This window comes from Myiozetetes cayanensis, unplaced genomic scaffold (assembly GCF_022539395.1).
Source record: "Myiozetetes cayanensis isolate MyiCay16 unplaced genomic scaffold, myiCay2020 scf18, whole genome shotgun sequence".
In the NCBI taxonomy this organism is placed as follows: Eukaryota; Metazoa; Chordata; class Aves; order Passeriformes; family Tyrannidae; genus Myiozetetes; species Myiozetetes cayanensis.
In genome coordinates, this window is record NW_026087389.1 from 17028186 (window position 1) to 17055376 (window position 27191).

The following is a 27191-nucleotide window of genomic DNA, read 5'->3' on the forward strand; positions in this document are numbered from 1 at the left end:
GTGGTCTGGGTAGCTCTGAGGTCACTGGAGCACAGCTGTAATTTATATTTCTGCGATTTCTGTGGCTTGAAGTCATGTTTTACAAGTTTTCTCTGGGTGCGTCAGCTCCATGTTGGATGCAGCTTTTTGCAATGGGAGTGAGGGCAGAGGATGAGCCACAATGTTACATTTACACGGTCTCGTCTCTTACTGAACCGCAAAGCCAACCAGGATTGCTCCTGCCCTTGGGACCTCAATGACTGTTTGTTTTCCTGGCCATGATGCACCTCCAGCCCCAGCCATTGACATGCAGCACCACATGTCCAGGATGTATTATTGTGCTCATGCACAAAGGCTGTGTTTACAGGTTATAGTTCCCTCTCTTTTTAAAGAATGAGTGTTAGGTCTGAAAAAAACTGTTTATCTGGTCTGGCGTGCCCTGGGGCATTTCACACCCTGGCGTTGTGCTCATGGTGTCTGTGGGTAGCTGGGGAGGTAGGGCAGGAGGGTTGGCTCTGTCAGCAGCAGTCCATCCTTCTGGGCACCTTTCAGCAAGTTCAGGAGTGTGTTTTTTCCTCCTGTGATCTGATCAAACCCCTGGACACCCTCAGGCAGGTGGGGTTTGTGTTCTACTGTGGTGTTAGAGAGCTTTTTGCATGAGTACATGGTAAATTGCACCCTACATCCAGCCAGACCGCTGCACTGCTGAGTCAAGTTGCCCATTTCAGAATGATTTCTCTTTTGAGATCATCCTTCTTCACCATATAGCTGTAAAAATAAATCTGTCTTTAGCATTATGGTGCAGATCTGGGAGAAATTTTCCATTGGATCAGGCTGCACAATGGGAGAGAAATAAGAGTTTTATTCCAATTTGTTCTTTGTTCTTAGCAAAGCTTCAGCCAGCAGTGACCTGCATCCGCAACAGGCGATGCTGTTTGCAGGGGCTGGGGCTTGCCATGCCTGCTGCCTTCTCCTAAGGATGCAGCAGTTTGGGCTGCAGCCCCCTGGGCAGGAATGCTTGGCACAGACTCCTGCCGCAGGGCAGCTCCCATCACGATGCCCAGGGTCAGCATCTGCACCATGAGCTGGTAGGACCAGAGCTTTGTGGCGATGTGCCCACCTGAGGAAGCCCTGCAGCTCCCCTCAGAGCACCCTGTGAGCTGGGCACTAAAAATCTGCTCCTTGTGACTGCAGTGGATAGTCTGCATTTTTTTCTGGTGAGAAAATATTGATAGGAAGCTGGAATTTATCACCCTGGGCCAACTGGTTGCACATGTGTGTATATTTCCCATCTTTTAGCCCTTCCTCACCATTGCCCTTCACCTCTTAATCCCTTTATCCCTACACCAAGTGTCCCAGCTCTCTTGGCATCCTGTATGTGCAGTGGTGCAGTGAAGAATGTGTCTGTTATCCCTTGGTTAGACTTTTATTTATTTCTGCTCTATCTCTTTTTTTTAATGGGGTGATTAACACTGGGTAAAACAACTCATGTGAAGCTGGAGAGCAGCACACTTGTCTTGCTGAGCCTTTCTACACAGAAACGGCTCGTTTGCCTTTTTGGTCCCTGCTGCAGCCCGAGCAGGAGCTTCTCCCAGCCGTCTGCAGGGACGTGCGACTCGTCTGTTTGACAGATCACAATTTAAGTTGGAGCCCACGAAGGAAAGCTCATGAGTAATTCTGGCCCTTCCTCCCGGTGTGCCGCCTTTCGCTGCGCTCTGCGTGGATGATTCAAATAACGCAAAATTCGCTGGCGGAAAATGTCAAAATATCCTGGCTAAGCGGTTGCCGGTGACTAAGGGGGCTGCTGTTGCTCAGGGTGGGTCCTCTCCGCTGACGGCTGGTGCAGGAACTGCGGGGACACAGCAGGGGCTGCGGCGACGCCTTAAATTGTTCAGAGGGGAAGGGAGAGCGTGGCTTCCCGCAGGCTGGAGCGATGCCGCGGTGCAGAGGGGTAATTAAAACAACTGCAAGTAGAGAGGAATCCTCCCGAGGGATGGGAAGTGGCCTGCTTTCTGCTTGGCATCTTCTGCCGCTTGCTAAATACCGAGCCCGGCAAGCCGCGCACGCTGAGCCGCCACCGCCGCCCCGCGCCGTCCTTCCCTCGCTACCTTAAGTTACAACGAGCTGTTTGCTTGGACGAGACATGGTTTTCTTCTGGCTTTCAGCTCCCAGATCACTTTATCATGAAAAAGAAAAGCCAGCTGAGGATCGGAAGCGGTTGTCAAGCTTTCCAAAGCGGAACGGGGTACTGAGTCAGAGGGTCCCTGTGTTTTTGAGAGCTTTGCTGTGCCTGCTGCTTGCTTTCATTTCACTCCCCTGAACACGCCCGGGCAGAGAAATAAGATGCTTTACAGCCCGTGGTGGTGGATGGGGCTGTTATGCTCACATGGATGCTACTCCAGGTTTCCTCACTAGTGAAGCACATGAAATCACACATGTGATTGAGTATCCCTCTGCATCCCACTTACTGCACAGGCAATATCCCAGAGAGCAGGCGTTGCACAGAGCTTTATAGCCCTCGCCTGTGTGGTCTGGTTTGCAGCGTGTTCCTGGTGCTGGAATGCTGCGCTGCCTCGGGGAGCGCTTAGGGGGAAACTTCAAGAGCTTTCAGTGCCTTGACGGGGATTGAGTTAATCCTAGCTGAATTCATTCCTATTTACTGCCTTTCTGCAAGCTGCAGAGAGCAGGGTGGTTATAAGGAAGGGTGTCAGACACTCCACCCTGGCACCCTCTCTGTACCCTGGGGGCTGCATCTCCAGTGTAGGGGTGCCTGGTGGGAGAACCCCAGTGGAGGAGACATTGTGACATGGCTCTTCCCACTATAGCTGGTAGTGACATATGAGGTCCATCTGGTCCTTAAAGACAGAGGTGATGGCATCTCATCAGCATGCCTTGTAACCTGGATTTAGCTGATCACCATTGCTATTTATAGAGCTGTGTGGACTCCCATCACAAGAAAACAACTTGCTTCTTCCTGACCTGTCTCTTGGCCATGGTCATGTTTAGGTGCTAAAAATGGATTTACATAGTGGGATAGTCTGAAAAGCATCAGAGACTTCTGAAAGCAGCCCTGTGAATGCTGTGAGGTGCTTGTGGAACAGCAGTTCATGCCTGCAGAGGTGTTCCTCCCCACCTTAATTCAAGCATTGCTCCCAGATCTCACCCTCCTGCTGCACCCAGCTCCTCTTCTCAGAGACATAACAGACAGCCCTGCTCCTGAGCAGCCCAGATCTGAGGGGTACAGTGCTAATGGACTGTGAAAACTGGTTATTTTAACTCTGATTGAAATGCTGTTTTTTCTAGGCTGCAAACCTTTTGATCAAGGACAGCCGAAGGGTGGGATGTTTCCATTCTGGAGTCAGTTTGTGTTCTAAATAGGCTGTGCTGCTGGTGCGGCTTTCTGCTCGGAGTAAATCAAAGCCAAGTTGTTGGAATGGCTCAGTGGGGAAATCCAGAGAGCGAGATGCGGCCTTAATGGGATGGGAGTAGACTAAGCAGCAGGCTGGTGGGATTAAAGGTTTGTCAGAAGGAGTTAAGGCATGGACATAACATGGCACTGCACCAGTTGGAATTCGGTTCGGAAGACTGAATGGCCAGTGTGTCCCTCCCCTTCCTCCCTTGCCCCCTGCCCTGCCCACTTTGATGCCCATCTCCTGCATCCTAATCAAGCTTGTGCAGCAGCCTTACAAAGAACCCCCAGGATGGGAAGAAGTCTGAACATTGACATTTTGCTCCCTCCCCAGCTGTCCTGCCACCCCTTTGCTATGTCCAAGCCACGGGGGCAGACCGGCCAGCCCCTTGAGCTGGAGACCCGAGTGGTGGGCAGGGTAGATGTGCCCGTCAGTTTTACGGAGAGGAAATTTTGTGCCCACCTACCTCTGGCCGCCCTCTCCCCTTCCTGATGAGCACGGCACGGTATTCCCATTAGGCGGAAACAGAAGCGCAAACGCTCGGGCTCATCTGTTCAGTAAAGCCAAGATTATTCTGAATCATCCAACATCCTTATCAGGGCGCTCCAGCCGGCGCTTGCATCAGTCACAGCGCGGGCTGGCGGAGTCGGCGGCAGCGCTCGGCCCGCTTTAATTGCCACGAGCCAGCAGCTATTTGAAGCCCTGTCCCCAAAGAGCAAACGAGCTCGTCACTGCGTGCAGCTCGGCTTTGCAGGAGCCGCGGGATCAGCGAGCGTGCCCTGGTAAAAACCCGCTAAGGATGCAGACCTGTAGGGGTGCTTGTGAAGTGCAGCAACCAGCTGGGCATGGTGGAATGGGCTTGGATCTGGGAGTGGGAGCTCCCCTCGGGATTTTAGTTTTTGGGGTTTTTTTCCCTCTCATTGCAGATTACTCTGATGCCTAACAGGCAGGGAGGGAAGCTGGAAAGGCTGTGTCTCTGCAACTCCTCAGGTGCGAGGTTCCTCCAAAACCAGCTTTGTCATGTCTCTGAGCTGCACATTGTTCTGTTCTCTCAGGTATACCGTGTTGTGTTTCCTCCCTGTGAGACATCCCATGTCTCTCCTGATCTCCTGGAAGGCACTGCCTGCTGTGTTCACCTCTGTTCTCAGTGTGATGCCAGTAGATAAAATACCAGGTCTAGTGGAAAAGTCTGGCTGAAAACTAGTGGTCTGTGCTAAAATTACTCTGGGGACCTGAGGAAGGGTTGAATTACCTGTGTTTCTGGATTCCTCAGAACTAAGGAGCATACTTACTGTAGGAGAAGCCTGTCCTGGAGCTCGCCTGCCTCTGTTCTGCCCACGTACTCTACGTATTGCAAAACCTTTGGAGCTTTGAGAAAAGCAAATACCCTGGGTGTTTGATGGAGCACGGCATGCTAATGCAAGACCAGCAGTGCTGGGATCTATCCCAAAAGGTGAAGCCCAGTTAAAGTGAGCCCTTGTGCCCTGGCATGGTGCTGTCATCTTGTCCTAGCACCTGCTCAAGGGACCTTTGGCAGACTGGGACATGAATCCCCATTTTTCTTGGAGTCTCAAGTCAGTATGGAGATGCTGGGCCAGGCCAGCTAATGCCCTTAAATTTGTTTTTACACATCCTACCTTATGTTCTGACCTGCCATATTAATTTTCCAGCTGATATGATTGTGGTTTTCAAATTGGAGAGAACTATCCCCAAAGAGGCATGCTGCTGCTGCCATCTGTCTTTGAGCAGCTTCTGGGATCCCACTATTTGCTCTCAGCAGACAATTGTTATTGCTTTATTGACTTAGGAATTAAAAAAAAAAAATCCAATGCTTTCTGAAATACTGTTTTCCATAACTAATTCCCGGTGCTAAATTCCTGTTGAGACCTGGGAGACACATTGAATTAATAATAATGCTTTATGCAGATCCTGAGTATAAGTTTTTGCAGTTCTGCCCCCAAAAAAGTCCCATGATGTGATGGTTTTGAAGGACATGTCATTTGGAGGGCTCTGAAGAGCTTCAGCGCCACTGCATTAAGGGATCTCCAAGCCATGGCACCCCACCGAGAGCCAAAATTGGGTGATATGTTACTGTTTGTAAAAAGTGAGAGCTTCACTGCATTTCCTGATGGTTTTGGCCAGCACAAGCTGTTGCCCCAAGTCCTACTGCTTCTCCAGCTGACCCATTTTCCGATGTCCTCCAGCTGCAGGCACTTGCCCTGTGCCACCCAGCCTGCAGTCCATCAGGAAGCAAAGATCTCAGCACTTTGAGACCCTCTGCCCATGTGAGTGGGTCCCTGTGCACCGAAGAGTGGCACTGCCCAGGTGATTCTGGCCATGCACCGTGTGCTCTGTCGCATCCCAGCTCCTGCTGCATCCCATGATTCAGACCTGCTCCTCCTTTTCTTTCTCTGCAGAGTGCCAGGAGTCAGCCCACGCCAACAGACACGGCTGTGGGCAGATAAAAGCTTATGGGAAGGTGGTGTTTATTTGGATGGCAAATGTTTTTTCCTCCCCGGTGCACGGATCCTGCTGCTTCCTCCTTGCTGGACAATCCACCCCTGACCTGCCCGGTTTAAGGCAGCTTGGGGCTGATTGCTCGCAGTCAGCATGGCTCCTGCTGTTCAGCTGGACGTTTTGATGCACAACACTTGAAAATCAGAGGCAGGGCCTCTCCAGCTGAACTCCTGAAAGTGGAGGGAGCAGCGATCCCTGCTGCTGTCTCGCCTGTACAAAACGCCCTGTAGGTCATCGGAGTCAGTCCCGTGGCTGGTAATTACAAACAAGTCGCCTGGGTTTGCAGCCAGGGCATGAGGACAAGATTTATTGTTTCCCTTCAAAAGTGGTTTCTAATTGGCATTGGAGCAAGTCAAAGGGGGGTGAAATCAGTGTGAACTGTGCAGTTTGCTCCTCTGTATTTCCTTGCTGTCTGGATGGACATGGAGCACTGCAGCTGGCATTGCCCATGTGCTGCTGCTTGGAGATTGTTCAAAGGAAAGCTAAGAAGCCCCAGAAGGTGGAAAAAAGATTTGCTTCACCATTTTTTTTTAATTTTTTTTTTTTTTTTACCTGAGCAATTTGTATTTGCATTTTTTTGGTCTTCTGTAGCAGTTTCTAGTCTTGCCATGGAGGATTGGCCCCTCATTTGAGCAGAGCGAAACAGGCTTTTATTATAAGCTTTCCTGGGGTGTTCAGTTGGGCTGAGGGGTCCTTGGCAGCTTGCTCTGTGATAATCCTCTGAGCCCCCCTTCAGAAGGGCTGCAGAGAGCTCCCCTAATGGGATTTGTATTTTGGCTGCGGTTATGATAGAACAGACAGTCTTTTGTCTGGTAGAATCCTTTTTCATTAAGAGTTTATTCACCTTTCTGTTGTATCTGTTCAGATCTCCATGGCAATAATGACTTTAGATCAGCAAGCAAAAAAGTCATAGAATTGAATCCTAGACTGGTTTGGATTGGGAGAGATCTTAAAGACCACCTTTTTCCAAACCCCCTGCTACAGGCAGGGACACCTTCCATGAAACCAGGTTGCTCCAAGCCCCATCCAGCCTGGCTTTAAACAGGACATTCACAGCTTCTCTGGTCAACCTGTGCCAGTGCCTCAGCACCCTCACAGTAAAGAATTTCTTCCTAATACCCAATTTAAACCTACTCTCTGTCAGTGGAAAGCTATTCCCCCTTGTCCTGTCACTCCAGGCCTTGTCCAAAGTCCCTCTCCAGCTCCCTCGGAGCCCCTTTAGGTTCTGGAAGGGTCTCCAAGGTCTCCCTGGAGTTTCTGTTCTCCACGGTGAACAACTCTCTCAGCAAATCATGGTTTGAATGACCAATTTTAATCTTGCTTTGCAACTAGGTTTTTTGGGGGTTTTTTTAAAGACAATGTGATTGCTTTTGTAGACTGGCTGGCAAATGAAGCAGCCCCTTCTTCAAGGGTAAATAATAGCTATAAAAAACCAGTTAAAAGTGATATGGCTCTGCAGGTATCTGTTAAAATTCTAACTGTTCTTAGATTTTTGCGTTAGAATTGGCATCGTTTACTTAGTAGATGATGACTTATGAGCCAGGTCCAGGTGCATTTGGATGGGGATAGGAATTCCAACACAGAAAACCTATTCTAGTTCATTTAAATAGGTGACTGGACAAGCTTTTCTGGTGTTTATGGCCATACTGGTAAGATCTTTTCAGGTTCCATGACCACCCAAGTGGGTCTTGCCAGAAGAAGGTGAGACAAGAGGCGTGTCTGGAGACAGCTGGTGTGGAGGCAGCTTTGTCAGTGCCAAGGCTGAGCTCCTTTCCTCCAGAGCTGCCTGAGCCACTCCTAAAAGCGCACAGAAGCTGCACCTGGAAACACAGAAAACCATTTGCTGGGTCTGAAGTCCGTGGAGGTGCCATGGAGCCCCACGGGAGGGCATCACCAAGAGTTCTGCAGTGTAAAGCTGGTGGCCAGTCAGTTCTAGGAGATGTTTTACACATCGTGGTCTTGCTGCCAGGATGGGCTTCCATGGATGGATGGCTTCAGCAGGGAAGCTGCTCTCAGGCTGGTTTTACTGGATAAAGCTTTGCAGTGTCTGTGGTCTGTAGGACAGCAAGTAATGGACTTAGACTGCAAGGGAGATTTAGGTTAATATTTTGTGAACGTTTCCTAGCAGTGAGGATCGTTAAGCAAAAGCCCCTTTATTCCTCCTTTTTCCTCACCCTCCCTCCCCCAGTAAATCCACAACTGATGCAAAGTTTTAAAGACCAAATTAGACAAACATCTGTTGTCAGCAATGCAGACTTGTTTGATCCTGCCCAGGCCAGGGGATGGATCCAGAACCTTTCAGGGCTATTACAGCCCTCTCTTCTTGCTGCTGCAGGACAACTGGGCAAAATTCTGAAGCCTTTAATATGGCTTTGTTGGGACAAAGCAGCAGCAGGACACAGGAACTTCTATTGGAGAGAGAGGAGCATGGCAGGGGAAGGCAGTGCAGGGTGCCCAAGCTGGAGGAAACCCACCCAGTGCCTTTCTTTTGCTTCTCAGATAGCCCTAAAGATGCCCAGGGTTTGTGGTAGGGCAAAGCCTCTTGCATCCGTCTGGGGTCGCTGGAGCCAGGAGGTGGTCCGTGGTTGGTAGAACAGTTTTCACAAGCTTTCTCAGTGCTGTGGTTTGTTACACCACTGCTGTGGAAAGGAGGCTGCCTAGGATGGCTTTGTCATGGGGTTAGGATAAATCCCCTCCTTCTGGACACCTTCCAGCTTGTTCTCTCGGGTCTCTTCCATCTGAGCGTGCTAAGTCCTGGCTGGGTGGGACCTTTCCTCCCCTTGGCAGTGCTCCTTCCCCTGCCTCCTCCATAGCACCCTGAGTGTTGTCCCTCATGACAGCCCCTGAGGGCCTCCATCCTCCAGGCACTGCATCCTGCCGTGCCTCACTGCAGCTCTTCAACTCGGTCACCATCATCTAATGAAATTCCTGGACAAACCAGTACAGCCAGCTTCCAAGGAGGGCTGTGTGGAACACCCAGCTGTGTCCGGACCATGAACAGGACAGGGGGATGTGCTATGCCTGTCTCCTCCCAGGTGCACACCCAAACTTTGTGCCTTTTTAATTTGTTCGGTATTCGCATCCTCTGAGCAACACAGCGACCCAAATGAAGGTCTGGGCTGTCCGAGGGGTTTCAGGGAAGATCAGACCTGCCCTGGGCAGCCTTTTGCTCCTCTGGCCAGGGTGTCTTGGGATAGTGGCATCTGTTTGCGTTTCCTTGGCTGCAGCCATAGGTTTGTGCTTCACAGATTGTGTGGCTAGCTGGATTATAAATTATTCATGGCAGGCAACTTATCATGTTTATCTGGAATAATTGAGCAATTAAGTCTGTTTAGGTATGTAAAAAGATTATGCAATGGCTTGTCTGTCTTCAGGCCTTAAATTCTGCAATTGCATTTGTTACATATATAATCCAGAATAACACACACAAAAAAAAAAAAAAAAAAGGCTGAAGATACACTGCTTTGATGCACTGATCCACTACAATGTGTTTATTCACACAAGTTTTTTATTCCAGCAACTTCACTTATAAATACAACACTGGCCCAGGATAAATGAGACTTAACTTGGCTCCTTCAGTCTGGGGAAAGAGTGAGGCCATAACACCGGGTCTGTGACCGTGTCTCTGAAAATACTTTGGGCTATTTATGCCAGCATCGGGATTGTCATTAGTGTTTAAAAACCTCCATCCTAGACATGTAGGTCAGAGGATCGAGCTCTGCTGTGCTGTACTCAGATGTTGGTGCTGCCAAGGTAATGCGAAGTTTGGGGCCTGAAAGGACCTTTAAATATTCAAGAGTGTTTAGTCCCTGAGCTACAGCCATTATCTCCCGTTGCTTTAATTGTCCAGAAGAGTTCCCAAAGGAGCCAGGAGCTCATGGGCAAGGCTGCAACAGGGACCACTCAGAGCTGAATAAATGTGAGCCTTGCAGTAAATGGATGATTTTATTCTGTTACTAATAGTAAGCTGGGCAGCTTTTAAATTAATCTCTTATGAGTCTCTATTTACTGAGGGCAGCTTGTGCTCTTTATAGCATTATAGCTGTGAATTGCATCGCTGCTGCACAGGGCACCCCGAGAAGCCCCGTGGCCTCATGCATTCCCTTGCTTTGGGCAGGAGGTGCCAGAGAATGGAAAGTTTTGAGCTCTCCTGCTCCCTCCCAGGCTGCTATTTTAGTTCTGCAGGAGACAATGAATGAGCAGGACCGGAGGCTCCTGTTACTCGGGACGTCCGTCCTTCTGCTGGCGGCAGGGCACGGGAGCAGCAGCAGAAAAAGGCAAAGCAAGCCATTAGGCTTTCCTTGGCCCAGAGGGCTCCCGTGGAAGTCCCGCATTACGGAGCGGGAGGGACCTGGGGCTGCACTTAGAGCACCTCGGCGTGCAAAGCGCGGGAGGTTAAAACCCGGGGTGAGCTCTGCCCTGCTCCCTGCCCGAGCCCAGGGCACAGCATCCTCCCCGCACGTACAGACGTCCAAACCTTTCATGCGCTCCTGCGGACGGGGAACAAAGGCTGTCTAAACAGGAGCTAGTGAGGCAGCAAATCGCACAAGAAACCTTCCCTAATGAACTGGAAGGACTTGTCCCTTCGCCTCGGGCGGCGGCACTGCCGGCGTGCTTAGCTAGGCAGCGCCTTGTTTGGCGGGGGGACCCGCGCTCCCGGGGGGAGCAGAGGAGCAGCAGAGGGTCTGGCACCGGAAAGGTTTCCTCTGCCCATCTGCTCCTCTCCGCCAGCAAGGGCGAGCAGTGAAGGAGGGGATGCTCTCACTTCCCGGGGAGCCAGCAGCTCCATCGGTTCCTTAGCCATGGGGAATGCTGCCGGGGAGCACCGTCCTGCCTGTGACGGCGGATCGAGGTTAGTTACAAAGCTGTTGGGCATGCAATTATTTCCTTTGATCGTTTGCTTCATCCCCGTGTCGGTGGGGGTAAAGATCGACCGAGTACCAAGGCACTGGAGGTCGCTTTGGAAAGCCAGAGGGTCTGCAGTGGAGGTCAGTGCCTCCCACAGCCCTTTGGGGAGAGATGTGCTTGAGCAGCCTTGGGTTGGTTCAGGGAGAGCTAACCAGAGAGAGGAAACTGGTGGAGAAGTGACTCATAGGATGAAATGGCACTGTCTTATTCCGCAGCTCGATTCTCTGGACAAACGCGGTTTCCCATCTGTTATTTGCAGAGAAGGAGATGAGTTTGGGGGTTGGTTCCTCTCGCTCGCCAGCAAGCGAGCAAGTTGATTATTTTCTGGCAAGCGTTAGCAGGATGATTACTGACGGCTCCGGTGGCTTCCCCTTCTGGGCAGGAGTGCCAAGGACTGGATTTTATTTGTATTGAGATGTTTGAAGATAAAAGATGAGCATAAGGTGGCCTTTTTCACAAGTGACTCTGTGCCTCGGTGACCAATTCCCCTGTCAATTAAGTGCTGAAACACTCTTAATTGCACATTTTCTCTGGAGCCCTGGGTTCTCCTCAAACTGTGCTTTAGATTTGGACCAGGAAGCTTCAGCCCACGCTGCCTGCATGTTTGCATCCGCCTCCTCTCCACCTGGATGCAGGCGTGAATTCTGGTGGTGTCTTGACATGCAGCATGGCCCTGGGCACACGACAGCTCCCGCACCCTGGGCTGCTTGTGGTCCTCCAGAGGCATGGCAGGAGACTCCATCTCCTGGTGTTATCCATCCCCCCCAGCTTGGACCCTGGCTGGTACACCACATGGCAGCCTCCCACGGGATGCTTTGCAGGCTCCTCACTGCTTTTGCACACAGGCTGTGCACTGATCCAAACAACAAGGGCTGCTTTTCCTCCCCTCCACGCACGAGTTCCGTGGCAAACGGTCCCTGCACTGCTGCAGGAGAAATCAGCAGTAGAATAATGGAATCCTAGAACCTTGGAATGATATGGGTTGGAAGGGACCTTAAAGATCATCTAGTTCCAACCCACCCTGCCAGGGGCAGGAACACCTTCCATTGGACAAAGTTGCTCAGGGCCCTGTCCAACCTGGCCTTGAAACACCTTCCTGGGATGGCTTAATTCTACTCTAAAACACAAACCCCTAAGTTCAGAATAAGGCATATATTGGTGTTTGTTGTATGTTCCACCAGCCAGTCTGAGATGGTGTGGGAAAATGGGAAAACTGATCCACATGGTACCTTTAGCTTTTTCCATGCATCAGCAGCTCTTCCAGGATTTGCTGAGCTTTCCCTGCTCTCCTGCAGCCATTCCCACCTCATGCCTTCCCAGCAGTATCCCAGCTCCCCACCATGGCTTGCTGTTCCCTCTGTTCTCTAGCCGAGGGCTGCCTTCTAGCACTGCCTCTTCCCCTGGATCAGGATGTTGTGTAATTGCAGAGTAGGTGGCTTTGGCAAATTTCAGCGTGACAATGTAAAACACAAGACGTGCCCCCCGGAGAGCTCCTCCGGAGAGGATCCGGGAGGCACGGAGGGAAGGGACGTTTCGCTGACTGGCTGATTTCGTGAGACAACAGTTCTTCATCCGCAGGCTGAGCTGCTGAGCTGAAGACACTTAAGGACACTCTCAGGCAGGGCACTGGCAGCTCTCAGGAGAAGCCAGGCTGTTGCAGTGTTCCTCCAGGATAAGCCAGGAGCAGCCATTAATGAAACCCTTCTCCATCCAGTCAGTGATCCTGGTGTTGAGCCTCTCTATTAGCCTGATTAGCACAGTACCTTCGTTACCCACTTCCAGCTTGGGTTATTTTTATGCTCATACTGGTGCCTGCGAAAGGCAGAGGAGGGAGCTGTGACCACGGCCTTGGGGTGCATCTGCTGGGAAGTGGCTTCATCTGGGGGGGCTCTGGGGCAGGGACCGCTCGGGGCTCTCAGAATTGAAGAGCTGCTGCCAAAGGTTCACTGTCCTGCTTGTCCCAAATATTGGGGTTTTTTCAGGATTTCCAGTTTTGTAGAGTATTAAATACATATGTTTGGGGCAACTCAAAGAAAACCCACATTCCTTTTCTCCTCTGATTTTCCATGAATTTGGCTTCTCATTTTTCAGTTTGTTGTGCATCCCGTTGTCTCGCGCCAGAGGAGAAGCGTGGGTTGTATCTTCTGCTGGACAAAGCTCCTTTTCTCTGTCCTGTTCAAACTGGTTACCCTTGGGTGGGATTGATCACACTGGACTCAAGATGACTTGAGAGCTGTTCTTCCCAGCCTAAAATAATTGTTTAAAACAAGTCAGATGGACTGTGCCCAGTGGCCTCCTCTGACACAGGGTCACGTAGCCTTTGTCATGCAGACCTTTGTCATGACACAAGGTCAGTGGCTGTAGTGAGATGGTGTAAATGGGTAGAGCTGCTGAGGAAGAACCATTCAGTCTCAAGTCTCCAAAGCCTTAAATATGATCATCTAAATATGGTATCTCCTATCCTTTTTGATTTTGTTATTTTACTGTAGTAGGATAGCCTCCTGGGTGACCTCCAAATGGTCCAAAATAACCAACCCTCAGCAAAGACAAAATTACTCTATATTATAATCCTAAATTTTGGCTTGAAAATGTCTTGGATGTTCAGTTATGAAGTTTTTCTGCTCACAGCGCTCATTTTAAAGCTTCTGCCCACTGCAAAGGCTGAACTCTATACTTGAGATACTTCTAGATCTGTATTGTCTTACCTCACCTCGGGAGAACAAAACAACCTGCACATAACCAGCTCTCCCTCACATCTCCTGGTAACAAATCCTGGGGACAGGCTATTTTCACACAATTTCCTAAAATAGGTGGTGTTAGAATAACTTTAGAAGCCTTATAAACTCAAGCTGTCTCTATCATTTCAGATCATATTTAAATGGGTGTTTTTCTAGAGGGTTCGGAAGCTGCAGTGCACAGGGGTGGATTTTGGTCCCCCTTATGCCTGTGCAAAACCCTGCTCTGCAGAGGGTCAGGATCCAACCCATCAGACCTGTAATTTTATACATATATATATATATTTGCTGAGCTTTCCTTGATATATATCAGTGTTTAAGTCTGCCTGGGCACAGCCAGCACGTGCTATGGATATTCCTGTTGCAATTTTTTTTTTTTTTTTTGAGGAAACGCTGATTGGAAAGTTTTCATTCCTAATGGGATTTGCAGATGGTTGGTGCTCACAGGACTGCATCAAGAGGGGGGAGGCACATCTGGCAGCTGTGACCCCGCAAGCGCCGCCGCTTGCTGACCCATCCATGCATTGGGGAATAACAAGATTTGGGAGAGGGCTTTGAGGAATGTACTGTGGGGTTGGAGGGGTCTGCAGTGGGAAGGGTGAGGCTGGGGGTCGTGGGTGTGTTGGGCTCTGCGTGCAGGGCTGGGGCAGGTCAAGTATTGGATGCAGCCACTCCAAATGTCCATAGAGATGGGATGGTTCAAGCAATCAAAGTTTTGGAGATCAGAACGAGTATAAAAAACCTATAGATGGAAAGGCCTGCAAGCTTTACCTCCCTGAGTCTTCTGCTGAGCCCAACAGCATGTGTACAATTTGCTTTAATGGTTAGAAACATCTGCTGTTAAAAGTGATGCTTAATATATTTGGCTTCCATTTCCAGTCATTAGTTCTTTTTATGCCTTCTTCTGCCTAATTAACAACCTTTTAGTACCTGATATTGTTTCCACTGAATGTGCTGCTATATCGTAATCAAGTCACTTCTTAATCTTCTCTTTGATAAACGAAAAAGATCAACCTCTTCAGTTCTCTCATTTCAGACATTTTCTGCATCCCTAGAATGACTCTTACAGATCTGGTCTGTATCTCCCGCAGTGCTCTACTAATCTCCTTAAAATGTCGGTGTGGAACCACTGAGGGCTCTGGAAGGAGTCCCTCGGTGCTGGAAGAGGAGGCTGAGCCACCTCCTCACTCCTACTTCCAGCTCCAGGCTTCCTGCACAGAGCAAGAACAGGTTTGCCAGGCAGCAAAGACTCATCTTCATCAATATTTCACGTGTGGGGGGCTGGAACAGGATGATCTTTAAGGTCCCTTCCAAGCAAAACCATTCTGATTCCGTGGCTTTCCGAAATCCACCGTGTGAGAGTGGTGTTTGCCGTAGTGAGCTGATGATACCTCGGCACTGGTGAATCCTCTTTGTCCCCCAGCTCAGCCAGGTAACGAGTCCGAAATCCATTTAGCATATTCACAATTCATATTCTGTAGTGCTTTTTTTTGTCAGCATGTCATACATTACTAGGTCAAAACACCTTTTGGACATCAAGGATATTGCTTCTGTGCATTACTAATATCAGCTGTGCAGGGAATAAAATCAGGTTTGCTTTGCTGTGACCTATTTTTCCTAAAACCACGTTGACTGGCATATATATGAGTGTCCTTCAGTTCTCTGCCCTGTCTTTCTGCCTTGGACAGATGTCTGGCTCTCTGTCCCCTTCAGGCCATACCTTTGCCTTCTTGGATATTCAAGCAGAAGACTCGTCCAGACTTCTAAAATTTCCTCTTAAAAAATGAACATCAGCACGCAGCAGTTTTCTTAGTTCTCTTAGATCTCTTGGATGCAAAATTATTCAGATCTGCCAAATTTAAATGTCTTCTGGTGCTGGTAGATGTTGTTGAATATTCTTCTCAATTGCTAATAAGTTGGAAGCGCTTCATCCTCGTAACAAGTGTTATCCTGCTTGTTCCCAAATGTTCCGGGACAGTAATTACAGCATGTCCATCATGTCTGTCTCATTAACAGCTCCCCCATCTCCACCCAGTCATGGACCCCTGTCCTTTCTAGGAAGAGCCTGGTGTGTAAGTCTTTACTAATCCAACCCCTGAAAGCTTTGATTTTGTGAACTGGGTGAATAGGAGCCAGTAACAGATGAAACTGGACTATTTGATTGACCTGCATCACCGTCCTCTTCTTGCTCCTCTTCTTGCCTGCAGACTCACCATGCAGGGAGAAAGTGCTCCAAAACCACAGTAAGAGAGATAAGTGAAAGAATATGAAAAGAATCATTTATCCTATTACTTCTTCATCACCCAGGCTTTTCCACCCTCCTTTCTCTTTTTCATGGGGAAAGGATCTTTGGCAAGATGACTGGGCCCTTCCTCTTTGCTATCTTCCCTCCAGCATCCTTTAAGTTGCCTTTGATCTGTGTAGCCCACACAGTGTGTCATCGGTTGCATCAGTGGAGGCCGGTCAGGCAATTTGTGATAATCCCAACTCAATTTACATTTCAAATGCTTGCTCTGGGAGCCTGTCTCCCCACTTGTATTCCCTGCAGCTTTCTCCTGCTCCTCAGGACAGATGTTCCCCAGCAGTTGCTCACCAAGTCGCTGAGAGCAATTGGATGTTCCCTATCCCATCTGATAACCCCCTGGCTTTTTCCTTTCTGCGTTGCAGGTTCATTGTGGAAAACGAGAAAGCTGCAGTGATCACCTTGTTCCCCAGCCCTGAGCTCAGGGAGATCCTGGTGGGCTTGTCCATGATCCGTAGGCAGCTTGCCTGGTCATGGGACCCAGGCATGGTGCCTCCCAGTGCCCAAGTTTTCCTACAGGAGCCTTGGCCAGGGGCAAAGTGGGCACTGTGTGTGGCACAGGGAGGGGGTGGATCTCCTCTTCCCCCCCATTTCCACCTCACCACAGGGTCTTAAAGTGTGGGTAAGGAGATTATGCGGAGAGGGAAGGTTTGAATTTTTTGCATCCAGGGAACAAGAACCTGAATAGAAAGGATTGGTTCTCCCTTAATTTGAGCTGATGGGGATGGTGGGCAAAGCTGATGGGGTTTTGGTAGACACTCTCTTGAAATAGAATAGTGGGAAGAAATTCCAGGGGGTGTGAAAGCAAAAATAACACGAGAAATTCTGGATGTCAGAAGAGAGACAGCAAGACCATAGGAAATTATAAAAACCAAAGCACTATTTTCACAAACTAAATATAATGTGGCTCCTTTGGAGCAGCTTGGAGAAATGACAATGTAAAGCAAAATTGCTGGGGAAAAATTGAGGCTGCTTTTTCCTCGGCTCTGAGTGAAGGACTTGAGCGGAGGCTGGTGCAGAGAGTGGCGTGGGAGCTCAGCAAGCACACTGAAGGCTGGGAAGAGCACAGAGCTGACATGCAGCCAGGATTGTAGGGTGTTAGGAAGAGCTTTGCTGGAGATAAAGGGGCCACGCAGAGCCTTGGCACCCAGCAGGTGCTGGGCAGAGAGAGAAAGGGGCCCATCGGGAAGGTGGATATTTGTTCATCCACACCCCCCTTAATTTGAATCCATCTTTCCTGGTTGATCTGAATTTCCTCTGGTTTTAAAGGTTTATTATTTGAAGGCTAGGCTTTATGAGACCCCTCCTAGGGAGGGGACCTGGAAGGAGGGGTTCAGGGAACATCTACCTCTCCTCTTGAGGGCTCACCGTCCTGTCCCATCACAGGACCTGCCATAACACCCAACTGCATCTCTGCAGGCAGCTCCTTTGAGCAGAAAGAGGTTGAAATGTGCCTGTGGTTGGAGTGTAGGGGGAAAAACCCTGTGGCCAGGTCATGAATCACCTGTGCCTCCAGCTGCAGGACCAAAAGGCCTCACAGACCTGGAGCTGTGGGGTTGGGTGAGGAGATTAATATCTCTGAAGCAGGGATTAAGCTGAGCCTTAGAGGTGATCCTGGAACGAAGAGATGGCTCCTGGCATGAAAGGCAGGAAAATCCATATCTCATGCAGTGGGTGCTGACCCGTGGGATGTGCAGTCCCTGGAGAGCGCAGGGGCCAGGAGCTGTCAGGTGCTGCTTCTGCCTGGCTCTGGGTCTGCTTGTCCTGGGTGCTGCTCCTGTTTTTGGGAATGTTCTGGTCCTTTTTGCCACCTTAGTTGCTTGTCTTGGAGAACTGTTTTGTGAGCAGACCCGGCTGTCCTGCTGACTGTGCTGTATATTAATACTTGTGGAGCCACTGAGTGTCCTGGTGATTCCTCGTGTGGAAAGGCTTGTACAGCCTCTTTAATTAACTTAATTCAGACATTAGTGTGTCACAAGGAACCGTCTCTCGAGGGGGGAAGTCTTTCCTTTATCACCACTTAGCCAGGGAACGTTATACTTTTCATTTGCATCCAAAAATTCATCGTGGCGAGAGTGAAAATTAACCCTTTGCTCCCTGAGCAGCACTTTGCCTGCCTGGCAGTGAAGATGCATCGTGCAAGGAGAACACACTCCTGCTGTCCCTTACAGGATTCCAGTGCCAGATTTTGGGGTGGGGTATCACAGCCACCACGCCAATTCCAGAAAAGCCATCTCTGCTGGCCCTGGAGAGGGCATGGCACAGTGGTGTTTCCTATGGGAAGCACCCAGGGTCTGAGGGGCTCTGGCAGTTTTCTGTGCTAGCTCTGGTCACCAAGCAGGAGGAAAACATTGGGCATTAGGGGAGGCAGGGGGGCCATGAGCCCTGGGAAAGGCCCCTTTTCCCCAGGGGAGGCAGGGCCTCATGGCTAGCAGTCACTTCACAGCAGAAGCCTTGGAAGCAGACCAAGGCTAATTAAAGCTGTCGTGCTGTGCCGTGGGTACCTGTGACAGATGGGGGCTGCTCGCCCTGACTGCGAGATACTGGTAGTGAAGAACATGGTACCAGAATGTTTTTCAGGGGCTGATGGCTGGTTCCTATGGCTACGTGGGGTCTGCTGGGGGGAAGCTGGGGGTGTGCTGGGGCTGCCTGTGGGTGTCTGCACCTGCCCACCGCTCACTGTCCGTGTCCTCTCCTTGTCTCACAGGTGAAGGAATGGCTGTGCTTGAACTGCCAGATGCAGAGGGCACTGGGGATGGACATGACCACCGCTCCTCGCTCCAAGAGCCAGCAGCAGCTGCACTCCCCTTCACCATCCCCTTCCCACTCCCCAGCCAAGCATCCGCCACCCTCAGGTCCGGATAAGACCCCTCCAGCCCCCGCACCCAGCCACAAGAGCCACCCAAACCTCACCCCACCACGCCGCAGAGGGAGCCGCTCGGCCAAGGACAGCCAAAACCTCAGGAGGCAGCCAGGTCCTCCCCGCAGCATCAGCCAGCCAAGCCTTCCCCCTCCGAGCAGAGAAAGGCGCCGGGAGATGTCGGGGCGAAGCCTGCAGCCCCGGCTCCCGGGGCTGGGGCACCAGAACAGCCCCAGGAGGGGCTCACGGGGAAGCTCTTTGGCTTCGGGGCGTCCCTCCTCACCCAGGCCAGCACGCTCATGTCCGTCCAGCCAGAGGCCCCCCCTCCGAGCCAGCCGTCCCCTGGCAAAGTGCCTCCAAAAATCGTCTTCAGCGATGCCAGCAAAGAAGCTGGTCCCAAAGCCCCGGGGGCACCGGGCCGGGCTGGCGCCGCGCCGGCCGCCAAGCCGGGCAAGCCAGAGCAGGGTGTCAAGCCAAAGGAAGTGCCGAAAGCAAGGGTCTCGTGCCCCCTCTGCAAGGCGGAGATCAACGTGGGCTCTGGAGAGCCCCCCAACTACAACACCTGCACGACCTGCCGGCAGCAGGTCTGCAACATGTGTGGCTTCAACCCCACGCCTCACCTGGTGGAGGTAAGGGGGCTCGTGGGGGCGGGCGTCTCCTGGTTTGAGGGTGCGTGCTCTCTACTTGCTTGTAATGGAGGAAAGACGGTGTGTTTGCTTTCAAAAGTCAAAAAAAGCCTTTAAGAAACTGCCGAAGCCAAGTTGCTCCTGGGGCAAACCCCAGGGCTGGAGGCCATGGTCCTCCACCTCTCAGCAAAGACTTGGATTTCATGTGTGTACGCTGATTTCGTGCTGGTTCCTTGTAAGGTGGCTGTTGTTGAGGGCACCTTCATCAGTGCCCACTGCTCCCCAAATGTGTCCAAGGGTACAGAAATAGGAACAGGTCATACAGGTGCCAGAGTCACCAACAAGCATCCTCCTCCTGGTGCTGTGGATGGATACCTTGGCCAGACTTGGGACAAGGCTAATGAGGGATGTTCTGCAGCTCCTGCATCCTTGGATGGTGAGGGTGCAAGGAAAGTGGTATGGGGAGGAAAGTGTCAGGATGTCAGCAACAAGAGCCTGGGTGCAGGGCAGGGGAATGGGCTGAGCACGGCATGGATGTGGGGATGCCCGCAGTGCTGTTTGAATGTGAATTGGGTGGGTGTCCTGCAGCCTGATGAGATGGAGTGCAGGCAGAGAGGAAAGCAGGTTGAGGGGGGTCTGCAGTCCACCTAGTCTCACCAGTTGTACTTGAGGATGTCTCTGAATTATTGTGCTGGCCATCCATTTTATCTTCCCAAGCACCAAAAAGGCACCTTAGCCAACTCTAGCCAGTGGACAGGAGAGTGGTACGACTGGGCCTCAGCTGGAGCATCCTCCTATCACTTCCACCTTGGAAGCTAGGGAGGGAGATCTTCTAGAGCCTTGGAGAAGGCCTCTATGAAAGCCTAGACCCTCACCCCCTGCTGTACAAGCGATTTGAGACCCTGACCAGAGGAGGCCCAGGGCCTTGCTCCTGAAGTGCTGCATCTTGCAGCCAGTAAGACACGGAATCGATACCATCAGCACGTGGAGAAGTTAATGAGAACTTTAAATGACCAGAAGTAGGATTGCTAATCTTGGCTCTGTTCCATGGCAGATAATTACATTTTATGTCCCTAGCTCCTCCCTGCAGTTTCAATTACACCCAGTAATTTTCTGTTCTTCCTGCTGCTGCTCACGGTCACGTTGGTGGTGGAGGAGAGGCACTCTCCCAGCATGTGTGTGGAGGTGCAAACCCCCCAGGTGGCCATCTCCATGTTCATAATGCCGTTTTCAATGCCAGTGCTCTGCTCCTGCTCATTGCTCCCCCCACTGCCCCCTCCTTACTCCAAGGGCTCGGGTGAGGAAAGAGGGTATCCAGGTGTTTGGTGCCTTGAACCCTGTGTTACCGTGCCCTTGGGCAATGATGTGTTCCCAGGCTTCAGAAAGCTCAGGGGTCAGTGAAAAGGCTTCAACGTGCTCCCTGGCACCCGGCTGTTAATTAATTAATTAGAGAATTAATTTGGGGTTGTGTTGTAGCCAATAATGTGGTGCTCTCTGCAGGTACCAGGGAAAGGTGAGCTCTCCCCAGCGCTTGTCTCCAGGGTCACTAGCTGACACCTGGGATTAAATTTCAGATTTTGAAGGCTGGACTCTGCCTGGGCTCCCTCAGCTCTTGAGCAAACACCTTCAGACACCTTTGGCAAACCCACCCGTGCATGTATGTCCCTTTTAGTGTTTCTTGCTGCTGCTCATCCCTGCGTTATCCACATGCCTTCACATACAGTGAAGGCCCACAGCAACTACGTGGGCTTTGTGTTATCACGGGGTTTGTTTCCCTTTACACAGAACCATTATCCAGTTCAAAATGGTTGGGTTGGCTTATGGGATTTATTTTTATAAAAGTTAAGAAAGAAATGCAACACTTGAGCTGTGAATGTTCTTAAGAAAATCTTTCTGAGGAAAGGAAAACATTGCAATGTCTGTTAATGTGGTTGGGCTTTAGGTTTGCTTGATCTTCTGGGAAAATTGCTCTGTGGTCTGATCTCTTTTTGCCTGCAGCTCACATGGCCTTGTCCCAAGCCCTGAGATTGATGCAAATACCAGAACTCACTCTTTGAAGTAGCGAGGTTTGATCCATTAATTGCTTGATGAATTAGGACCTTGGCTATAAGCTGCCCTTGGAAGTTGTGTGAAAACTAATGAGGGATTTGAGCCGTGGTCTGATCAGTGCAGAAGAGCACAAGCTGCGGGTGAGACGGGCAGCACCCTCTGTACACGCTGAAGGAGCCTGGGCAAAGACTCCAAAGCCTGCACCCTGGCTCCAAACAGCATTAGTCACAGGGAAAAAGAGGGCATGGCCCACGGTGGCCTGGTTTTTGGAGAAAGGACAGAGTGTTGCAGGAAAACAGTGCAAAAAGCGTGCATTTCCTGCAAACAAAGCTGTGTTATCCCTGCAAGCAGTCAAGGCTTTGCCACAGTGTTGTCAGTGGACTACACATGGTTATAGTTTCATAGCAAAGCTGTTTAACCATCTTGGGAGGGGAAAACACCCTAAATAATGTTTGCGTCCTCATGGAGGATGAGTATTTTTGCTGACGAGCTCACCTCCCTGCCAGTGAGGCAGGACTGAACTCACACTGCAGGAGACTGGTCTCCCTGTGCCGGTGTGGGCTGTCCCAGCTCGGTGGGAAGCGTCACTCAGACTCAGTCTGGTACTTGTTCGGAGGCTCCCAATAGTGCAGTGGGAGCCAGCACCTCTTCCTGTGGGACCTCAGCTCCTTGGTGGCATCCCACATAATGCTGAGGGTGAAGAGAATTCCAGCACCCACTGACTCCAGTGCTTTAGCTTGTGCTGACTTCACATCCATTGTGGCTGTCCAGGAACAGTCCCTGCAAGTGGCTGAGGTGGATCTTGAAGGGAGCTTTGAACAGGGCAGATCCTTGGCAAGGGGACAGGAGGTCTGGAGGAACTGCATGCTTAGAGAGACCGCAGAGGTGTACTGGCCTGCTGGTGGAGGTGAGACAGTGTTCGGCTGTTGCCTGTGTGTGTTTTTGCCCTGTGGATGGGCAGCCAGCGGGGTGTGGCAGGTCAGCATTACAAGAGGCTACTGGTCCAACCTCTGGGCTGCTCTCAGTGGAGCAGGGGGATATATGGGAGGTGTTGCTGCCTGATAGTCACTGATATGAAATGGGGGGAAGGAAATGGAGAGTGAAATCCAGAAAGCAGTAAAGACTGTTGCCCCTATCTGCAGCCCCCTAAAACTTCTGATTTCCCTGGAAAAAGATGCGTTATTATTTACCCATGGTATTTTCATCCCCATCCCACTCCTGATCTAAAGATGGAGTCGGAGGCTCTGTGTCCCTGCCGTCCCCTCCCACCCTCTGCAGCTGCCTGGGGAGGTATCCAAGGAGCTGCCTCCTCCCCAGCGCTCCGTTCAGTCAAACCTACCAAAAGAGAAAATACTAGAAGTGACTTGCACTTCCCTTGTGTTCTCTGCACTGCTGTGGACTGATGCTCATCCAGGTGAAGGTTGCCTCAAGAATATCCCACCTGTGAGCAGCTGAGTAGTGCCTCTGAGCCCAGAGTTCCCGCAAGATCCACCAGCAAAGCTGGCTTTGCTCTGGCCATGAGTCTTGGTGGGAAAGGTCAGAAGGTGCTGGTGAGGACTGGGAGCCTCAGGCATGTGAAGAGTTCAGGGACAAGGACGGCATTTTGGCAGCACAGCGTAGGAGAAATGTGTTGTCTGTGGTGGCCCATGGCACTGGAAGCTGTAGGTGACCAGCAGAGGAAACCCAAAAGCGTGCCTGACCCCCACTTCCTTTGCTTGTTCACCATGATACGCATTACCCAGCTTTAAATAAGTTGTTTACGTGAAATACCAGGAGTACAGGTGCCAGCTTCCTCCCACCTCATCACACCTCCTCCAGGAGCTGGCTCCTGGGAGCAGTACCACAAGCTATTCCCAAGCCAGGGCTGACACTTTAGGACTCTCCCAAATTCCCTACAGCCTCAGCCTTGTGCCATGCAGGCAGGGAAGAGGTTTTTGTTGCAGGAAGACCAAGTGCTGGGCTGTTTTGCTGGGGATTTAGGAAATCATGCCTGTTTGTGGCAGAGTCTGCTGAGGGAACAAGTAATCTGGCAAGAGCTGGCTTGCAGTGTGATTGCCCTGTGCTGGCACGATGCTCTCCCAGTAACCCCAGTTGACCCCAATTGACTCCAGGGGTTTTGTATTAAGGAACAAATGAACTATGCATGTTGTGTTACTAAATAAACATGGCAGGATGCCCCTTTGCCTAATTAACCAGCCTGAAACAGGAGCAGTGATGACTTTCATTGCAGAGCGCTGCTGATGTCCAGGTGCCGGGCTGTGACCTCCAACAGGTACCTGACCCTCAGGAGGATCCTCTTACTGATTTGTGGTGCTCACCACGCCACATCCACATCCTAAAACTGCTTTTTTTTTCCTGTTTTCCCCATGCGTTGTAAAAAAAAAATCCCTTTTTTATAACACGTGTGTTGTCACGGGCAGTGCTACTGCATCGCCCTGTCTGGTCTCACCTGTTAATGCTGTTGGGTTCCTTATTACATGTATTATATGCATTTATAATATAGTATGTGATTATCACGTGGGGAGGCACTGGAACAGGATGCTGCTCCCCTTGTACCTGCAGCCAGGTACAAACCAGCCTGTTTGGATGGATTTCTTGCAAACAGCTTGTGAATCACCCTCTCAGATACTTTCCGGGAAGCTCAGGACCTCTCTTTTCATCACGCTTCAAGACCTCACGCTGTGTAAAATTGGTCCCTGAGCAGAACAGCTCCCTGGGCTGGGATGCTGCACTGCTCGGGTTTGAGATGCTGAGGATGGGGCTGACCTGCCCTACTTGCAGAAGCAGCCGTGGCAGCTCCTGCACTCGGCTACAGGGAGGAATGCCTGGGAAAAGGGACTTCAGTGAGATGGAAAAAGCTCCATGAGATCAGCCTTTGTGCAGAACAGGGTGTCACTGCTGCCAGCCAGAAGATGGGTTAGAGAAGGAGGGCTGAGGAAAGGGTTTGTGCCAAAATTATTTTGGTGTCAGCACATAGATTTCATGGAAGAGCTAAAAAGAGAACAGGGAGGAGTGTCGGGCTTCTGCCTCACCTGCCCTCGCTGCAGGTGGGGGCTGGCAGCCACGAGCCCATGTTCCACTCCCAATGTGCTGTGCCTCCCTGCCCCCTTCCCAAGGGTCCCTGCTCTCCCTGGGAATGTAATTAGCTCCCAGACAAAGAGGATTAGCTGGGTTAAGAGAGAGCCTCCAGCTCAGCACTGTCCTGAGATTGCAATCCCAGCCCTGGTCTGGCGTCTGGGGACATTCCCCCTTCCTTCCAGGGGGAAAAGCAGGATATAGGTGCCTTAAGAAGAACCTGCCTCTTGTCCTCTGGAGCACAGGTAGTGTCCATGGTGGGGATCCAGCAGCTTCCTGCTCTGGGGAGCCCAATGTCCTTCCCCCATGCGATGCTCAAACACTTCTCAAAGAGCCACGTGCCTGCGTGGGGGGACAGGGAGGGTGGCAAGCAAGAGACAGGCGCCTAAAGTTTGCAAACTGCATTTTCCCATAGGAATCCAGGTCCTGTTACTGTCCTGTTATTCCTTCCAGGCTCAGAGGGCTGCAGGACACCAATGGACACACACTGTGGCCCCTGATGGAGCAGGGAGCAGCTGTTGTCAGTCACTCCTTTGAGGCTGTTTTCCCTGAAATTGGGTGTCCTGCAATGACAGCTTGGCAGGGTCCCCAGGGCTCAGATAGGCACTGGAATGGCCCGGTCCTCTCTCCAGGGATGGGAGGAGGAGCAAGGTGACACACTTGAAGGGTGGGCAGGGGGTTAGACCCCAGAGTTTCCTGCAGGAGGAAGAGGTAGGCAGATATGCAGGCCACAGAGTGCAGCAATTGCTGGATTTCTCCTGCATTTTTGTGTAGAAATGATTTTAAACAATACCCCAGCCCCAGGGGTATAAATATTTGGGTCAGTCACATAAACTTAAGTCAAACAGAGAGCTCTGCCTACTACAGCATGAGACGAAGGCGGCTTCAGTGGCGTGAGCCCTCAAATCCCGTTATGGGTTGGTAATTAACAGCTCGCTGTGACTCAGGAGTTTCTGTGCTGCTAAACCTGCTGTAATTAAGCTGGTTCCTGCTGCTGGGCTGGGCAACACGGGGCTCCCCACTGGCTCCTCCTGCAGAACACAGGGCTGGAGTGGGGTTGGGGGTCAGTGTAACCCAATGAACCAGTCTGAGTTAAGAGTGGGGTCCCACCTGATGATGGATGTGCAGCATCCATGGCTGGTCCACCCATGCAATCCATGTTTCTGTGCCGGACCCCACTGCTGCATTTTCTGCAGAACCCCCATAGGTGTTAGTTCCATGCCTGCTGCAGGCTCATGGCTTCTGCTGGTTGTCTTTGGAGGTTCTAGGACTGGGCTTTGCCTTGCTGAGCCTGCTCTCAGCTTCTGGCCACTTTAAAATTATCTTAAGAACCGCTGTTCCTTTCTTTAATCAGTAAAAAAGGCCAGAGCTCCAGGTTCCTTTCCTCCTTTAGCTGCAATTATATTATCAAGGGACAAATGTCAGCCCTGCGTGAACCCTGCTGATTGATGCTCTGGCTGCAGCCGCTGCCCGCTCTGCAGATTGTTTTCAATGGTTCATAAAACCAAACTGTATTTTCAGGAGGGTGACAGTGGCTGAGCGAGGTGAGGGATTTCTGCCTTCTAAATGAAGATATATTAGAAGTGAACGATACTTCCCTGATGCCAGGCTGGTTTTCCAGAGCACATTTGCTGTGCCCTAGGACTTGGAGCTGCTGCCTGCTGTATTGCTGTGCTCCCAGGCTGTCAAGCTGCTGGGGCCAGCAGTGCCAAGGTGTCTCTGGAGCTGTCTTGCTGGGTATGTCAAGATCAACGCCTGAGTGCTCACCATGGCTCAGGCAGTCCAAAGATTTGGGTTTATAACAGGGAGCCCTTTGGCATTAGGGGGTCAGTATTGCTTCTGGGCCAGCCCATGGTGCTTGATGTCAGGTGGTCACCAGGGCAGACGTGACACCTGAGTTTTCATCACAGGTGTCCTTGAACAGCCTGTAAGGACTCTTGGAGCCACCACCTCACTGCGGGTTCTGCTTTAATTGATGGTGAAACTTCATCCGTGCGGTATCGATCATGGTATTTCCTAGAAAGTGACAAGGAAAAATTTAAGGAAATGCTTTCTGCCCATATAACATGGATGCTTCCTGGCAGCTCTTCTCTGCTGCTAAGCTTTGATTGCTTTTCCCAGCAAGTACTTATTTTTGGTAGGTGTTGCAGATCTCCTTCTCAGGGGTGATGGTATTCTGTCCGTGAAGCTTCCATGGCACAGACTCATCCTTCAGAAAGTCGCTCAGGCCATCCTCGAGCAGACGAGAGGGACTGTGACCTTGCGGCAGGGACGTGGACACAGACGTACAGGGCTGCCACTGCCAGGGGATTGGATATTCCCTCCAGTCGGGTGCCATGAATATTAAAATTCACCTACCTGGGAAGGGCCTGAGTAACTTTCCATCACCCGACTGAGGTTTCACAGTTTGGAGCCGCTCCGGGAAAGGCTGAGAGAAGATCAATAACTGCCCTAACGCACCTCATTAGGGACTTTCTTGACCTTGAGAAGCTTTAAAAAGAGTTACTGTTGTGCACATGAAAGGTTGAAGGCAGCAAAAATAGGCAAAATGGAAACACGGAGAGGAAGCAGGACAAGCTAAAGCTGCTGTAGTGTTTTATGGATATCAGAAAAGGTTTCATATGTATGTGCTGGAGAGAGAAAAAAAAACCAAAGCAGTTCATTCACAAAATTCAAGTGTATCTGTTTTTAGCACAGTTTTCTGCCTTTGCTCTTTGAGTCAGACCCAGC

At 50.9% G+C, this 27191-nt stretch overlaps 1 protein-coding gene across 1 annotated transcript in view; it reads left to right on the forward strand.

Moving 5' to 3' along the window:
* The window catches only part of BSN (bassoon presynaptic cytomatrix protein), a 90772-nt gene that overhangs the window by 27752 nt on the left and 35829 nt on the right, over positions 1-27191 (forward strand). Inside the window, 2 exon segments of the mRNA XM_050313192.1 lie at positions 18559-18736; positions 18739-19340. Coding sequence (XP_050169149.1) covers positions 18559-18736; positions 18739-19340 — 780 coding nt within the window.